Source organism: Aspergillus ambiguus (assembly GCF_047715705.1).
Source record: "Aspergillus ambiguus strain CBS 117.58 unplaced genomic scaffold BDV59scaffold_4, whole genome shotgun sequence".
Classification (NCBI taxonomy): Eukaryota; Fungi; Ascomycota; class Eurotiomycetes; order Eurotiales; family Aspergillaceae; genus Aspergillus; species Aspergillus ambiguus.
In genome coordinates this window covers 1-15,167 of record NW_027395517.1, presented here as the reverse complement: position 1 = coordinate 15,167, position 15,167 = coordinate 1, and the positions used below count along the sequence as shown (strand labels likewise).

Genomic DNA, 15,167 nt, shown 5'->3' with positions numbered 1-15,167 from the left:
TTCCTATCAAAAAATAATTTTAGGCCACTTGACTGTCTGATCTTTCATACCAGTACGTGGATTATCTAATACTGGCTTCCGATCCAAGTTGCGATTCACTTTAGAAATTTGATCCTACCCGAGCACTCATTGAGTAGATCCTTGGTTGATAGGCAAGAAGTGCTCTATAACCACTGTGCATTAGGCTCAAAGATTGAACATCAGTCTGCACCAAGCATCCTTCATAATTCGGGTCCTGGACACTTCCTGACCCCTCCTAACGATTCTTCCGGCCCTGGGGGATGTCTATAGGGCCTATTGGGGGAGGTCTACGTGCATACGGCGTATGCAACTGCACTGCTGGATTCCCAAGTACCTACTGACGTAGGAGGGCTCATCCTCAAGAATGTATGAGTATGTTCACTCATGTCCAGACATCCAAGCATAATCCCTTTTAAAGCCAATTCGACCAGAGGGACACGACTTCACGATATCGCAATCTCCCAGCACTCCGTAGAGAACACTCTGTCGCATATAAGGCCGGATGGACAACAAAACTGCCTCGAGCAACACCCAACGGGCGCAATACCGTAATCCTAGTCGTTCCGGGACAGAGGAAGGTGCATTATCGATAGCTGGATGGATTTTAGGCGACTTCAGCGGGAACGACAAGTGAGCGAAGGAAGACTTTTTCTGCGCGTCCCGGAGGAACTGACGTCAGCAAGGAGAACCGGCAACGACGGCGCGTGAGATATCAACGGCTGGCGAGAACGGCGAGAGATCCATAGCTAGATAGAGCAGTATCCTAGAGGCCTCGTTGGGAGCTATCAAGTCGACAAAGAGAGGTATTCTCTTTTCTGGGGATGATGGCGACGTGATGGACCCGTCCATCCCTGCGGCGTGGAGTTTCTGAACTAAGGAACAGCCGGCCTCGCAACTCTTTTTCGCTCTCCCTCTCATCTTTTTCCCTTGGGGACCTTCACGCCAACACAACCAAGCGAGGCGTTCGCAGTCAAACTGACGGCCCGTGGAAATCCTACAGACGCTTTTCTTTCTGCGTGACGTTTTTCTACGACATCCCCTGCTGTCCCCTCCCCCACTCCGTCCTGCGAGAACTGCTTCGCGTGTTCATGGTCCTTGATCGCGTTCGCAAGGCGAAATCAAGACGATCGTCCCTAGCCCTCCCCAGGGATCTCTGCCATCAGAGATCTGGAACCAATCAAGGTTGAGTCAATCCACACACTTTCGTGTTCCTGCGTGTCCGTTCTGGTCGTCGAACCTCCTCGTCTGTTCGGTCCAGTTCGCATCCTTGAAGTCTGGGACCGCCCGGCACGGCCTGCGTCAGGCAAACGTCCTGGCCTCATATGAGCGCATGATCCGATAGGAGTGGTCAAGGATGCTGCCTTCGAATTGCAGGTGTTCTGATTCCGGCGCGTAGCCATTCTCATTATGTCGCGGTCATCGGCAGGCTTTGCGGACTTTTTCCCTACTGCGCCATCTGTCCTCCAGCAGAAACGCTTCAAACCCTCCCGGGATCGGCCGCAGCCCAAGGCCCCAACTGGCACTGAAAATGGCGTTGAACGACCGGAAACTTCAGAATCAGGGAGTATCCATGATCCCAGTAATGGTGTTCCATCGTCCGATCGGACGGCAAAGATCCTGCCCGATCGCAAAGCAACGTCATCTGAATTCGTCGGAGAAGCGTCCGCGGGCTCCATAAGCACAGGTACCTCCGCTCCTGCCTCATCCGCTCCAGACGTTCGAGCGACAACTCACGATGAAGCGCGCTTCGAAACTCTCACTCCCCTCACCAACGCGGAATCATCGCCATCTCGCAAGCCTGGCTCCCCGTCCCAAACGAAGGTGCCAAATGGCATCATGTCCGAAAACCCTGCCGGTCCGGGCGTCGATACACAAAGACCTGACATCACCCCCGTTCAGACGCCACCAACCCCCCAGTCGCAGAGCCGCCGTTCCGGGAACATCAAGGGCTGCAAACTTGTCTACGATCCCGACGTCGAAAAGCGATCGTCTCTAAAGGACAAGCGAAGGAAACCCCGATATGTGGACATTGTAGTGAATGAACAAGAGGCTTGCCCGGCTGACCCTCGTTTGGCCATATCGAACTACACCCGCGGCACTGGCTGCAAACAAAAAACGAAATATCGACCCGCCCCCTATACTCTGAGACAATGGCCATATGACGCTGCAACCACGATAGGGCCCGGTCCTCCTGTGCAAATAGTCGTCACCGGCTTTGACCCTCTTACGCCGATTGCGCCCATAAGTGCATTGTTCTCAAGCTTCGGTGAAATCGCAGAGATAAACAACCGCACGGACCCTATTACCGGCCGATTCCTTGGGATATGCTCTATCAAATACAAAGACAGCGTATCGTTTCGGGGCAGCGGGCCGGTTTCTGCGGCGACCGCTGCTAAGCGGGCATTCTATGAGTGCAAGAAGGAACAGCGGATCGGGACTAGGAGGATCAGGGTCGAACTGGATCGAGATGGAATCGTTTCAGAGAAGCTTGTCTCAAGAACCGTCGAGTCGCAGAGAGCCGGACACCAAAACAAGACGCCCTCTATGGAGGAGGCACGTTCCGAACCTCCGCTGAAGCGAAATGAGCCACCACCTACAGCACCAAAAGGACCATCGGGGAAATCCTCCATTCGCCCAATCGTTACAATACCGGAAGGCCCTAGGGCGACCTTTTTGAAACCGGCCGTGCCGTCGTTGGTCGAAGAGACCCCGATTCTCAGCCAAATAAAGCGCGACCCATATATCTTCATCGCCCATTGCTATGTCCCGGTCCTCAGCACTACCGTGCCGCACCTGAAGAAGAGACTCAAGTTATTCAATTGGAAAAATATCCGCTGCGATAAGACCGGATACTATATTATCTTTGAGAACTCCAGACGTGGCGAGGAGGAAACAGAGCGCTGCTACAAAATGTGCCATATGAAGCCATTGTTCACGTATATCATGAACATGGAAAGTCAGCCTTACGGGAATCCCGCTTATGAACGCAGCCCCAGCCCGGAGCGATTCCAAGCAGAGCAGCGGAAGCGAGCGGAGATCAGCAGGTTAAAGAAAGAGGCAGAGCTTGACGTTGAAGAAGAGAAGAAGCAGCGTGCCCTTGATCTAGATCCGTGCAAGGAGGTCTTGACCATCATCATCCGGGACCTGAAGGATAAACTTCTCGAAGACGTGAAGTCGCGCATAGGTGTACCAGCTTTGTATGACTACCTTGATCCAAGCCGACATGCGGAAAAGAGGAAAAAACTAGGCATCCCGGAACCTGAGGGCTTGAAAAGACCCATGTTTCGGATCGAAGCCGATGACTCGGTCGGCACGTCTGGTACGCGCTCCGACCTTTCCAGGATCAGACAACCTTTGAACGCATCCAACCTCAACGTCCTGTCTCTTCCACGAATTAGGAAGTCTAACCGCCTTGATCGGACGGACATTGCTTTCTTGGATGAGAGACGTAAGCAGCCATTACGAAGAAAGGAAGTCCGGCCTCTCTATCACCGCTTACAGCAATTACACGACGTGGACGATTCTGATGACGAGCAGAGAACTCCATTCTCCAAAGATAATGATGAATCAGACAGCCGGCCTCTGAGCCGGATGAGCTCACGATCCTCTGTCTCTGACGATGGCGATGTAGGGTCACTCGATAGAGCTGCATCGGAACGGCTTGCAGATCACGATGTTGGTGACACGAAGGAAAGTGATGCTGGGGCCGAATTCATTCCTGGAGACTCGGAAGGGCTTGCTACAGAGTCTCTCAAGAGAAAGAGAGACAAGAAGGATCTGAAAGCGCGGAAAAGGAAAAGGGAGAATGATGACTTTCTTGGCGTGGACTCTATGGCAGAGGACCAAGCTGCAGCGGCCGTTATTCATTCAGCGCTTGATGACAATGGGCCTACAGACAACGAGGGACACATTGACATTTCTCGGAAGGCTTTGGGCGAGGAAGAGGACAAGAAAGAGCTGAGCCCGTCACACCCAGAAGCAGTCGGCATTGAACCGCTCCTGGTTGGGAAGCACAGTCGCGCCTCCTCATACTCGGTTGACAGAGCCGATGATACGTCTGTCTATGGAGAGACTGCGCCAGAGGAAGTGCGATGGCGTGTCTCCCGCGGTGAACCTCGACGGATTGTGGAAGATGATGAGACCATCATCTTGGACTTGGACGGTTGGCAAAGCCTGGTCAAAGATGAGGAAGACTTGTTCTTTCTCCAGGAAGTCCTTGCTGAGCAGCTCGCTGCCAACACAGGGAATCTTGCTGCATGGTCCTGGAGACAGAAAGAAATCAAAGCACTCAACCGCCCAGGAGATATCGGGCCAATCCATGAGGAGGCAAAAATACATGGGTACTACGTACGGAACTCCACAGGTGCTGCTCGGACTGAAGGAAGAAAGAGAATCCTGGAATCGGAGAAGTCGAAGTATCTGCCACATCGCATCAAGGTTCAGAAGGCGCGTGAAGAACGTGAGGCCAGAGCGAAGAACGATCCCCAAAGTGTTGCCGCTGAAGCTGCAAGACTCGCTGCTGCTAAAACCATCTCTAAATCAACCTCCCGATCGACAAGAGTTAACAATCGCCGTCTCATTGCCGATATCAACGCTCAAAAACAAGCGCTCCCGACACAGAGCGGTGATAGTGACGTTCTTCGATTCAACCAACTGAAGAAACGGAAGAAACCTGTGCGCTTCGCTCGGTCCGCTATTCATAATTGGGGTCTCTACGCCGAGGAAAACATCTCTGCCAACGATATGATTATCGAGTATGTTGGAGAGAAAGTACGACAGCAAGTGGCGGACATGAGGGAAAGACAGTATCTGAAGAGTGGTATCGGCAGCAGTTATCTCTTCCGTATTGACGAAAACACTGTCATCGATGCCACGAAAAGGGGTGGCATTGCGAGGTTCATCAATCACAGTTGTACGCCTAATTGCACTGCGAAGATCATCAAGGTGGACGGCAGCAAGCGGATTGTCATATATGCCTTGAGAGATATTGAAAGAGGTAGGCAAATCTCCAAGATAGCCAGCCATGCACAGCGTTGGAGCCGGAGGCTAACTAACTCTCTTACAGATGAAGAGTTGACTTACGACTACAAATTCGAGAGGGAATGGGACAGCGATGACAGAATCCCGTGCCTTTGCGGCTCGACTGGGTGTAAAGGCTTCCTCAATTAATGTACACCTTTTTCCATCCCAAGGCACCGACCGGTGCTTTTCTCAAGCGATCGGCCTTCCAATACCTTCTCTCCAACCCCGTTCATTTTCCATGCTTCTTTGACGGGCTGCAGCATGCTTTTGTGGCGTTTTGTTGGGCATCTGGTCAGGAGTTCTCGTTGAAACCGCGCGCATCACCTGTGTCAGTGTTGTGCTTTGTACTTCTTTTCTGAATAAAAAGAAACAGCCATGTACCATATATGTTCAGCTGCAATCCAGATAGAATATTATCCGCAGAGAATGGATTGTCCATGAATATAGGCTATGACAACACCCTTGAAAGCCACAGAAGTTACGGATGATGGGCGGTTGTTGGATTTTGAAGGCGGCCGTCAAGCACAAGTAACATCGATTTGAAGTCCGAATCATGGTTCCTTTAGATTATCCGTTCAGGCGTAAATTTAGACTATCCTATATTAGCAAAAGCTAAGGTCTCGGATTTGTGGAGTCGACTCACCTAGATGACTTGGGAGTAGGAAATTGGCAATGCCTTCTTTGATAAGATACTCGTGCCCACAGTTTCCGCAACAAAGTTTCCCCTCTGTGACTTGGGCCTCCATTAACAACCGGTGAAGCTCCTTCAGAAGCTGTTCATCCTGGAGGGCGTCACCCTCAGGCTTAGACTGCGGAATGGAAGGAAAGCCTAGCTGTAGCAGGGGTAAGTAGATGTTTCCTCGACGATCGAATGGAGCTCTGGCTCACCTCACTGGCCATTCCTTGCAATGCCTCCCAGTCAATCCGGGGAAGAATATTACGGATGAAATCTGGCTGGAAATCACACTCTTGTAGTTCCAGTTCAGCATCCCGAAAGTGAAGAGGAAACGAGGCTGGCGAGGTCTTGCAACCCTTTACCGCGCACGTTAAGAAATTGGCTGTAATCAGTTTCATTATTTGTGTGAAACGTCCGGCGATGCAAAATATAAAGAAGTTATGGGGATTCGTCAAGACGGCGGTGGGGTGGCGTAGGATGTCAAGAAGATACTCCTGGTGATGGCGGCTCGAGAAAATTTGCGGAAGTTCGTGCGGAGTACCGGAGACCCAGAAATCAACCCGAAGGTACAAAAGCATGTACTTCACCACCACACTCCGAGACTTCAAGAACAGGCCACCACGACGCCGAGATTTACTGGCAGACCAGTGCGATGCAGGAGATAGGAAATTAAGCATTTCATCCCCCGTGCGTAGGAAAAAGAAGCCAGAGATGCGACTTAAAGCAACAATGCATTACATTATTTTCAACTCCAACCAGGACCGTTGGGCAACATTATGTACAAACTATAGTATCATTTGACGATGACATCTACAAGATCATCCTCCGCAATTTCGTAATACTCAAGGCTGTTTTCTGGCTCCAAGCGATCGCCATCAAATATCAGATACATACCTTGGTCTTCGGAGATATTTCTTGCCTCACGAAACCTCGAAATAACTTCGGAAACTTTCATGGAAGGGAGAGCCATTATTTCAAGCTCCGCGAGCCCAGGACATTTGAGGACAATTCTTTCCGACTTCGGCTGCCCGGGTTCTTCGGGCTGCGTCGATTCTCGTGTGAATTCACAACTGTCCACGGAGCCTTGTCGCTTGTCCACGAGTATCAAAGGATTATCGGTTACCGCCTCCATATGGACGCGCACGTTCCTCTCATCGTCCTGGGAATAGTCATCCGCTGCTGGGCTACTTAGATTCGCCCCGATGCCCAAGCTTTTGCATGTCGTCACATCAAATAGCCGCTTCCCCTTCCACGTCAGATACACAGCCGAATGTAATTCCTTTGGTATGTTCTGACGACTACACCAGGCTAGACGAACGTCTTTCAATGACTGAGATATTTTTCGCTGAACAATAAGTGGCTTGGTGTCTTTAATATCGGATGTAATAAGGATTTGAATGACCATATCTCGATGGGTATTTTCGGAGAGAGAGCCACCCTGGAGGTTCTCTTCACTTCTCCTGCTTTCCTGGAGGGCCCGCACCTCAGGGCTGTTGTTTTGAGCTAAATGAGAAGCGTCATGGGTATATTCACCACTGGGACTAGAAGAACCTGTTGCAGTACCCGTTGTATCTGAGCGGCCCCTGTCGACAGTGTCTGAAACAATGATCTCGCTAGCACTAAGGGGCGATGAGAGCCGCTTCGAACTCGTTCGGGTAGAATCACCATCTGCGGGCGAGCTACTGCGTCTGCCCCTTCTAGAAGACTGCTTTTGCTTGAGCTTGTTCCGGGGACTTTCCGGCGATCCTGAAACTATGCGGTCCTCCCGTGGCAGCCTGTCATCTTCGGGTGAAGGGTGTCTTCGTTTATGCCCCGTATGATCCTCTGCAGACCTGTCACTCTTGTATTTTGTCGAGTTTTCTCGGGAGTCTTTATTCGCAGCGATGATGTCGGCATAGGTTTGATCAGCACGACGATAAAAATCTGCGGTGGAGTCCTCTTCCCCTCGGGTTGCCCACGAAGGCCTCTTGAAGAAAGACCGCATGGCTCTTGTGCTAAGGCTGACTTTCGACTATCACGGACCCGACAGTGAGCATCGTCATGATAGGCAAGACAAACGGAACGATGAGTGCCTCGGGGTAGGCAGAAGAGAACCGGATCTGGGCCGATCGAGACAGTCCAAGAGTCAGTTGGCTAGTAGCAGATAATCATAACGGTTGTTCCAACGATCATCATGAGGGAGGAGCGGGACCAACACGTGCCTCCCCGCCTTTTACAACGAGACTGACCGCTTTCCGTAGCTCCTCAGTCGCCCCGTCCGAAAAGCAGCGCCGCCTTACCTTTTGTTCGCAAGCCATCGCACTCTCAAATTAAGGTCCCATCAGAGGTCGGTCAACAATGGAGAACGGAGCATCATCTGAAGGCAAAGACCCTTCCGCCTTTCTGGGAGAAATAATCGGCGCTCCGGTTACTGTCAAGCTGAATTCCGGCGTCGTCTACAAAGGTCCTTGAATCTCCCTCTACAGCCGGCCATGCTACCATATTCTGACGCTCATAATACCATTAGGTGAACTCCAATCTGTTGATGGGTACATGAACATTGCGCTGGAGAAGTCCGAGGAGTATGTGAATGGAAAACTACGACGCAACTACGGCGATGCATTTGTCCGTGGGAACAATGGTATGATGGTTACTCCTGTAATGCCTACATCGCTAATTTTATGCCCCTTTCAACCCAGTCCTCTATATCTCCGCACGTTGATTTGTCCTCGCGATGCAACAACTTCTTCGGCCATGACCAAATTCCATAACCATGTCTCCGCCTGCCTACCGTGACCACATTAGCATATTCGCCTAGACTATCCGTCATGGTCATGATTTAATACATCTCCGTTGTGCGTCAGTTCGATTATGTGAAGGCCGTGTCGAGAACTGCGTTTTATTCCCTGGAATGACGGGAGTAGCGTCTCTGCCCTTGCCATCTTTCCAAGTACCTTACGTGTTGCCGGCGGGCCTGCTCTGTTTCTATGAGTTGTTGGCAATTTAGATGCTCATAAGCCAACTCTACGTGAATTTATCATGCGACCATGACGAATCAGACCTTTTACTTCCAGAATGATCCCTGCGTCCTAGCCCAGTTATTATAAGACACTTCCTCTCCGGTCATGACGAATAAAGCATACGTGAGATCGTAGGGTATGACAGGCACCATGCGGTTGGAAAACCGAACATGTTGGGCATACTGCGTAGATGCTCAGCAGATGGGTGTGGCACGGGGAAAATTGGAGAAAATTCAGCCCACTGTTAAAAGGGTGAACGGACCCCACTTTGCCACCACGTCGGGACTTGTACAATACTCATCGTCAACTGCAGGGCACAACTTACAGCAAATTCTCGGTGAGTCAAATGTGTACGGGGTGTAGGCCGCACTCTAATTGATTGGAACAGGTTCTTATACAGCCTCCCTCTTCAGCGCATTCCGAGCCCCTCCCTCGATCCAAAATGACATTGCAGGCAATTAAATACAGCAATGGTGACCTTGCAATTATCGATCAGTTACAACTGCCGCACGTGGAGAGATATGTTAAAATACATAACAGCGAAGAAGGCTGGCATGCAATAAAGGATATGCGAGTGCGAGGCGCGCCCGCGATTGCTATCGTGGCAGCACTCGCACTTGCTTCAGAGTTGCACCATTTGACGACGCATAACCAATTATCCCCCAACGCCGAAGATGTGCAGGTTTTCGTGACCGAAAAGCTACGCTACCTTGTTAGCAGCAGACCTACAGCTGTCAACCTAAGTGATGCGGCGCGTAAGCTCGAGACTGTGGTCGCAGAGAGTGCTCGGGCCCCTAGCGCAACAGGCAAAGCGGTTGCAGGTGCCTTCATCCAGGCTGCCGAGGAAATGCTCGTCAAAGATGTGGAAGATAATAAAAGGATTGGCGAGAATGGTGCGGGATGGATCTTAACGAATGCCCTCGGGAAACACGCAAAGGCTACAGTTTTGACTCACTGTAACACAGGGTGAGTATCATCAATGCCCTTCGTGGCTTCCAGTTCGAGTACTGATTCATGTAGCTCCCTTGCAACATCGGGCTATGGAACGGCCCTGGGCGTCATACGCTCCCTCGCATCTACGGGTTCTTTACAGCACGCATATTGTACCGAGACCAGACCTTACAATCAGGGCTCCCGACTCACGGCCTTTGAACTGGTTCATGATTCACTTCCCGCTACACTAATTACCGACTCCATGGCAGCTGCACTGCTTGCAAGTAGGAGAGCTGGCGTGAACGCGATTGTTGTGGGTGCTGACAGGGTAGCGGCAAATGGGGACACCGCTAACAAGATTGGAACATACGGCCTTGCGGTTCTTGCAAAGTACCATGGTGTAAAGTTCCTGGTCGCTGCGCCGCTCACGACAATCGATGTGAAGACGAAGTCTGGAGATCAAATCGTCATTGAAGAGCGTCTAGCTTCCGAGGTGACTAGTATCAGAGGACCGCGTGAAGGCAACGATGGCGAGGGAGTGGAACTGGTCACAGTGTGCACAGCGGCAAAGGGGATCAATGTTTGGAATCCAGCATTCGACGTCACACCTGCCGCTCTCATTGATGGTATCATCACGGAGAAAGGTGTGGTGGAAAAGGATTCGGATGGGGTTTTTCATTTGGAAGAGCTGTTTTGATTTGACTCCGTCATATTTTCCCCTGATTGTTCATGGCCCTCCCTGCTTCTACCTGTGGCCTGCTGGCCATTCTTTGCTTCGAAAAATTCTAGAAGCTCCTCAATCTTGCCTTCCAGATCGCTTAGTTGATTCTCTAGGGCCAAGGCCGTTCTCTCGCCACTACGAGGGAATCATCAGATCAAAGCTCCAACTCATTTCTTTTAGTGAGAATATACTTAGCGAGTTCATTGAACGCCTGTCAACGGTTAGTGGGTTGCGACGCACTTCTAGCAGAAAGACAAGAAGATCGATGCAATTCTAATGATACATGGGTGGAGGATTTGACTCACTTGGGCAAGGCTATTGTCTGATAAATCATCAGGTCTGCCTGAACTTGACATTGTCGGCCCTTTTAAAGCTGCGGGAGGGACTCAGTTTTGGTGGCTATTCTGATGAATGGATTGAAAACCAGGGTGGTTAGGGAGCCCATGCAGCTATCGCCGGCATAAATTTTGACCGCCTTTGAACCCCGCCAAATCCTATTCCGTCAGGTGGTAAAGCCTACTACAATTGGCCATCACATCCACCGCTTGGTATTAATGGTCCTATAGAACGTAAACCCAAGTAATTTATTCGCAGGACAATAAATAATCTAGATTAACAGTCTGCTTTCTTAAAATGGAATTCTACTGGAAATAAAACTACTAAAATTTATTAACCTTATAAGTTATTGTCAGGAATATGGTGTTATGGCCAGCGTGGTGGAGAGTGTGATGGCACTTTCCATAGTGGAGTTCGCCTTAGGCGTTTGCCGTTGGAGATCGCCTTTGGAACTTCCCACTGATCAAGATGACTCATCTAGAGCTCTATAAAAGGGCTTCAGTTATAGAAAGGCCTTTCTCTTCCTTTCCTTTCTCTCTCTATAGTTAGATATTTTCGTTAAGATGCCAGAATCGATTATTTTCTATTATCTTTCTGAATAGACCGTAACATCATATCTAACTATCTCTTTTCTTTTTCTATTTCTACTTTTTACTTTTATTTATCTACTCTTTCTCTCTCTAAAATTATATCTAAATTTATCAGTCTAGCGGTCTAGAAATCCTATCCGTATAACTTATAGTAAAAAGCTACGAACCAAACAAATAAAATAAATAAAATAAACTAACCTATATCCCAAAATAAATATATAAAGATAGCTAGATTCGCTAAGAATATTAATAATCCTAATCCTAAGAATCCTAGACTTATAGAGTATAGACGCCGTAATATTATTCTAATAGTAGAAAAAGATATTAAATATACCTAGTTTTATAATAAGTTTTATTATAAAGTTTAGGAAGACCTAAAAAGCGCCTATAATAAGGTATTATAAACTACTAGTTTCCTTCTTACTAAAAGTACTAGACTTACCCAGAAAAAAAAAAATATTAAACTAAATTAAAGAATTTAAATTAACCGCTAAAGACGTTATATAAGAATTAAATACCTATACCTTAGAATAATTAAAAAAGAACACTTCTCTATAAACTCAAAATAAAAGAAAATAAACTTTTTTTACTACTAAGAGATCTACTAAGATCTCTAATCTCCTAATACTTAGCAGTAGAAAGTCTCCGACTTTTAAAGATTAGAAGTTTACTATTTATTAAAAACTTTAGTATAATACTAATTACTATAAGATAGTAGGAGCTAGAATAGCCTATATCTTTACTTATTATAAAAATAAGGCTAGATATTAGCTAATACCTCGTTAGCGAATAGATATAAAGAATCCCTATTAGAATAAAGATAAGATTATAACTTAAATATTTAGAAACTATCTTTAAAAATCTTACTTATTATTTAAATACTCGTAAGCAGTACTATAGTTTAAAAATAAGTTCTAGGATAAAGTTTTTCGACTTTATTATAGAATTTAACTATCTAATATAGAAGATAGAGATTAAAGAGTCCTATTAGTATTATAATCTATTTAATAAACTATCCCTAAAACTTAGAGATATTTTAACGAGCGACTTCCTACGTAATAATGTTAAATTTAAAAACCTTATTAAGCTCTATAGTAAAGTCTCTAATACTATTAATAAAAATATTAGATCTATAAGGAATAACCATATTACTAGTAGTACTAGATAGAATATCTCTATTAGTAATAATTAGTTTAATATCTCTAGAAATATCTAGAAGAGCGAATCGTCTTTTACTAATTATAATATTTTATTAATTTCTAAGAAAAAGATATAAATAATAGCTAAAAAAAAATACTTCTATTATAGAACTTAGAGATACTTTAATTATAACTATCTAGCTAAGAAGATTACTATATTAAAAATCTTAGAGTAAAAGAATAAATCCTAGTTAGAGAAATAGTTAAAAAACTCTATTTAGAAAAAATCTCTGCTCTAAACTAAAATAAATCTATTAATATTAATTTAAGAGAATTACTAGATAAACTATTAGATAGCTTTATAATTAAAATATTTATTTTTTAAGACTTTATTGCTTTCTAAGCTTATATATTTATAGATTTAGAAGCTAATATATATATATATATAAATATAAAATTTACTATAAATCTTACTAAATTCTATAGATAACTAATAATTTATCTATAAATAATTAGAAAAGTTACTAGCTTTAATAGAAAAATAATAATAACTCTATTCTATATAATCTAATTAAATCTATCTATTAATAGAAAAAAATTTCTAAATACTAAGTTTCTAGTCCTTAATTTAGAAAATTAGGATATTATTCTTAGAAAAATATAGTTTATAAAATATAATATTCTAATTAACTATAAAAAACGATATCTTCTTTAAAATAATAAGCTATTACTTAAGAAAAAAAATTTAGACTAGATTACTCTCTAAATTACTATAAAAGATACTTAAAAAAAAGCTAATTAATCTAAGTTACTAAGTAGATATAAATAGAAAAAAACTAGATATTTCTAATAAGATAGAAAAAAGACTTTTCTTATACTAATATCCCGAAATTATCTTTTTTAAGAACTAATATCTAAATTACTCTTATTAGAGTCTCTACTTTCTAGTAATATTTTAAAAACCTAGAAACTTAGATCTTTATTATTTCTTTTACTAAGATTAAGAAAATTCTTAAGTATCGATCTATAGGCCCCTTAATAGAAAAAAAAAGATTCTAATAGATTTTCTAAAAATTTATTATTATTTTTAGGAAATTTTCTTTAAAGAAATTTTAGATATACTACCTCTATAAAAACTAAAAAATTACTAAATTAAGCTCGAAAGATAGAATAATATTAGTATAGTATTTTTTTATAAAATAATTACTAAAAAATTAGAAATAGCTAGGAACTATATTCTTAAAAATTTAAAGAAGAGATTTATTATCCCTAATTCTATATTATTTATCTCTTTAATTTTAATAGCTAAGAAGTTAGGTAGCGGTTTATATTTTTATATAGATTTTTATAAGCTAAATACTATTATAAAAAAGAATCTATATTTAATTCTATTAATTAATAAGATTTTTAACTAACTTAGATAAGCTAAGATTTATATAAAACTAGATATTTAGTAAGATTTTTACTGAATATAAATAAATTCTAAATTAGAAAATTTAATAACTTTTTATTTATAATATAGGTTATATAAGTACTAAGTTCTACTATTTAGAATTATTAATAGCCCTATAGCTTTCTAGAGATTAATTAATAAGATTTTCTTTAATCTCTTAGATAAGACTATAGTTATATATATTAATAATATACTAATCTATAGTCGCAGCTAGGTAGAATATAAAATCTATATTTAATAGGTTCTTTAATATCTTAAGAATATAGAACTATAAATAGCTATATATAAGTATAAGTTTAATATTATAAGTACTAAATTTTTTAGCTTTATTATTTTTACTAATAGTATAAAAGTAGACCCAGAAAAAATTAAAATAATTTAAAACTAGAAATCTCTAACTACTATATAAAAAGTTTAAGCCTTTCTAGAATTTAGTAATTTTTATATATAGTTTATTTAAAATTATAGTAGAATTATAAAGTCTCTAAACTAACTTACTTATAAAGATATCTTATTTAAATAAAACTAGAACTATAAAATTATTTTCTAATAATTTAAAGAGATATTAATATTAATCCTAGTCTTTACTTACTTTAATCCGGAAAAAAAGATAAGATTAAAAACTAATATTTCTAATAGAGTTATAGCCGGAGTACTTTCTTAATAAATAAAAAATAATTAGTATTTAGTAGCCTATTTTTCGAAAACTATAATACTATTAAAATAGAACTATAATATCTATAATAAAGAGCTCTTAGCTATTATCTATACTCTTAAAGAATAGAGATCTAAGTTAAAAGAACTTTAGTAAAGAAAATACTTTAAAATTTTTATAGATTATTGAGCTCTAAAATACTCTATAATTATTAAAAAATTAAATATTAGATAGACGTATTAGGTAGAGTTACTATTTTAATTTTATTTTTTTATTAAATTCTATCTTAGATAAATAAACTAAATAACTAATATTTTTTCTAGAAAGAACCTTATAAAAGATAGTTTTTTAGTAAACTAAGAAACTATTCTTCTTAAAAAAAAGTAACTAGAGAAAGAAATATATTTATAAAATAATATATAGCTTACTTCTATCTCTACTAATAATTAGGGATGCACTCGGTGCGGGTCGGGTACAATCCGCAGGGTCAAAAAGTAATCCGCGCGGGTTGCGGGTTTCTAAAAAATTTATGCGGATTATCCGCGGTTATCCGCAATTTCTAGTACTATACCTAATTTAGCTATATTATATAAGCTACTAAACCTATTATAGTAATGCGGTT

At 42.9% G+C, this 15,167-nt stretch overlaps 5 protein-coding genes across 5 annotated transcripts; 3 read left to right on the top strand and 2 right to left on the bottom strand.

The window, feature by feature from the left end:
* Window positions 1–1,428: 1,428 nt before the first annotated feature.
* On the top strand, window positions 1,429–5,190 carry set1 (histone methyltransferase SET1; the record flags this gene model as incomplete). Its single annotated transcript, XM_073691847.1, has 2 exons — window positions 1,429–5,017; window positions 5,087–5,190. The coding sequence occupies 2 exons, from the start codon at window positions 1,429–1,431 to the stop codon at window positions 5,188–5,190; spliced, it is 3,693 nt and encodes a 1,230-aa protein (XP_073551149.1).
* Window positions 4,995–6,331, bottom strand: BDV59DRAFT_170501 (RNA methylation protein TRM112). Its single transcript, XM_073688423.1, has 3 exons — window positions 5,932–6,331; window positions 5,687–5,876; window positions 4,995–5,635 (listed from the first exon to the last, which is right to left on the bottom strand). Exons 1-3 carry the CDS (start codon window positions 6,295–6,297, stop codon window positions 5,631–5,633), a joined length of 561 nt encoding a protein of 186 aa, XP_073551148.1. The 5' UTR covers window positions 6,298–6,331; the 3' UTR covers window positions 4,995–5,630.
* Window positions 6,332–6,436: 105 nt separating this feature from the next.
* BDV59DRAFT_170500 (small ubiquitin-related modifier domain-containing protein) lies at window positions 6,437–7,892 on the bottom strand. The gene has a single exon (XM_073688422.1). It carries the CDS (start codon window positions 7,701–7,703, stop codon window positions 6,513–6,515), a length of 1,191 nt encoding a protein of 396 aa, XP_073551147.1. The 5' UTR covers window positions 7,704–7,892; the 3' UTR covers window positions 6,437–6,512.
* An 84-nt stretch (window positions 7,893–7,976) lies between these two features.
* On the top strand, window positions 7,977–8,809 carry BDV59DRAFT_170499 (U4/U6-U5 snRNP complex subunit LSM6). The gene is made up of 3 exons (XM_073688421.1): window positions 7,977–8,162; window positions 8,226–8,339; window positions 8,398–8,809. The coding sequence occupies exons 1-3, from the start codon at window positions 8,057–8,059 to the stop codon at window positions 8,418–8,420; spliced, it is 243 nt and encodes an 80-aa protein (XP_073551146.1). The 5' UTR covers window positions 7,977–8,056; the 3' UTR covers window positions 8,421–8,809.
* A 184-nt stretch (window positions 8,810–8,993) lies between these two features.
* Window positions 8,994–10,930, top strand: BDV59DRAFT_170498 (S-methyl-5-thioribose-1-phosphate isomerase). The gene is made up of 5 exons (XM_073688420.1): window positions 8,994–9,055; window positions 9,107–9,684; window positions 9,739–10,507; window positions 10,564–10,592; window positions 10,687–10,930. The coding sequence occupies exons 2-3, from the start codon at window positions 9,161–9,163 to the stop codon at window positions 10,346–10,348; spliced, it is 1,134 nt and encodes a 377-aa protein (XP_073551145.1). The 5' UTR covers window positions 8,994–9,055; window positions 9,107–9,160; the 3' UTR covers window positions 10,349–10,507; window positions 10,564–10,592; window positions 10,687–10,930.
* Window positions 10,931–15,167: the final 4,237 nt, after the last annotated feature.

Bases quoted from the DNA above. Each gene is read 5' to 3' on its own strand.
- BDV59DRAFT_170500 (XM_073688422.1), bottom strand. From the start codon at position 7,703: ATGCGGTCTTTCTTCAAGAGGCCTTCGTGGGCAACCCGAGGGGAAGAG.
- BDV59DRAFT_170501 (XM_073688423.1), bottom strand. From the start codon at position 6,297: ATGCTTTTGTACCTTCGGGTTGATTTCTGGGTCTCCGGTACTCCGCAC. The intron at 5,877-5,931 runs GTGAGCCAGAGC...CCCCTGCTACAG, and splicing joins TGCAAGGAATGGCCAGTGAG to CTAGGCTTTCCTTCCATTCC.
- BDV59DRAFT_170498 (XM_073688420.1), top strand. From the start codon at position 9,161: ATGACATTGCAGGCAATTAAATACAGCAATGGTGACCTTGCAATTATC. The intron at 9,685-9,738 runs GTGAGTATCATC...TGATTCATGTAG, and splicing joins TTGACTCACTGTAACACAGG to CTCCCTTGCAACATCGGGCT.
- BDV59DRAFT_170499 (XM_073688421.1), top strand. From the start codon at position 8,057: ATGGAGAACGGAGCATCATCTGAAGGCAAAGACCCTTCCGCCTTTCTG. The intron at 8,163-8,225 runs GTCCTTGAATCT...TAATACCATTAG, and splicing joins TTCCGGCGTCGTCTACAAAG to GTGAACTCCAATCTGTTGAT. The intron at 8,340-8,397 runs GTATGATGGTTA...CTTTCAACCCAG, and splicing joins ATTTGTCCGTGGGAACAATG to TCCTCTATATCTCCGCACGT.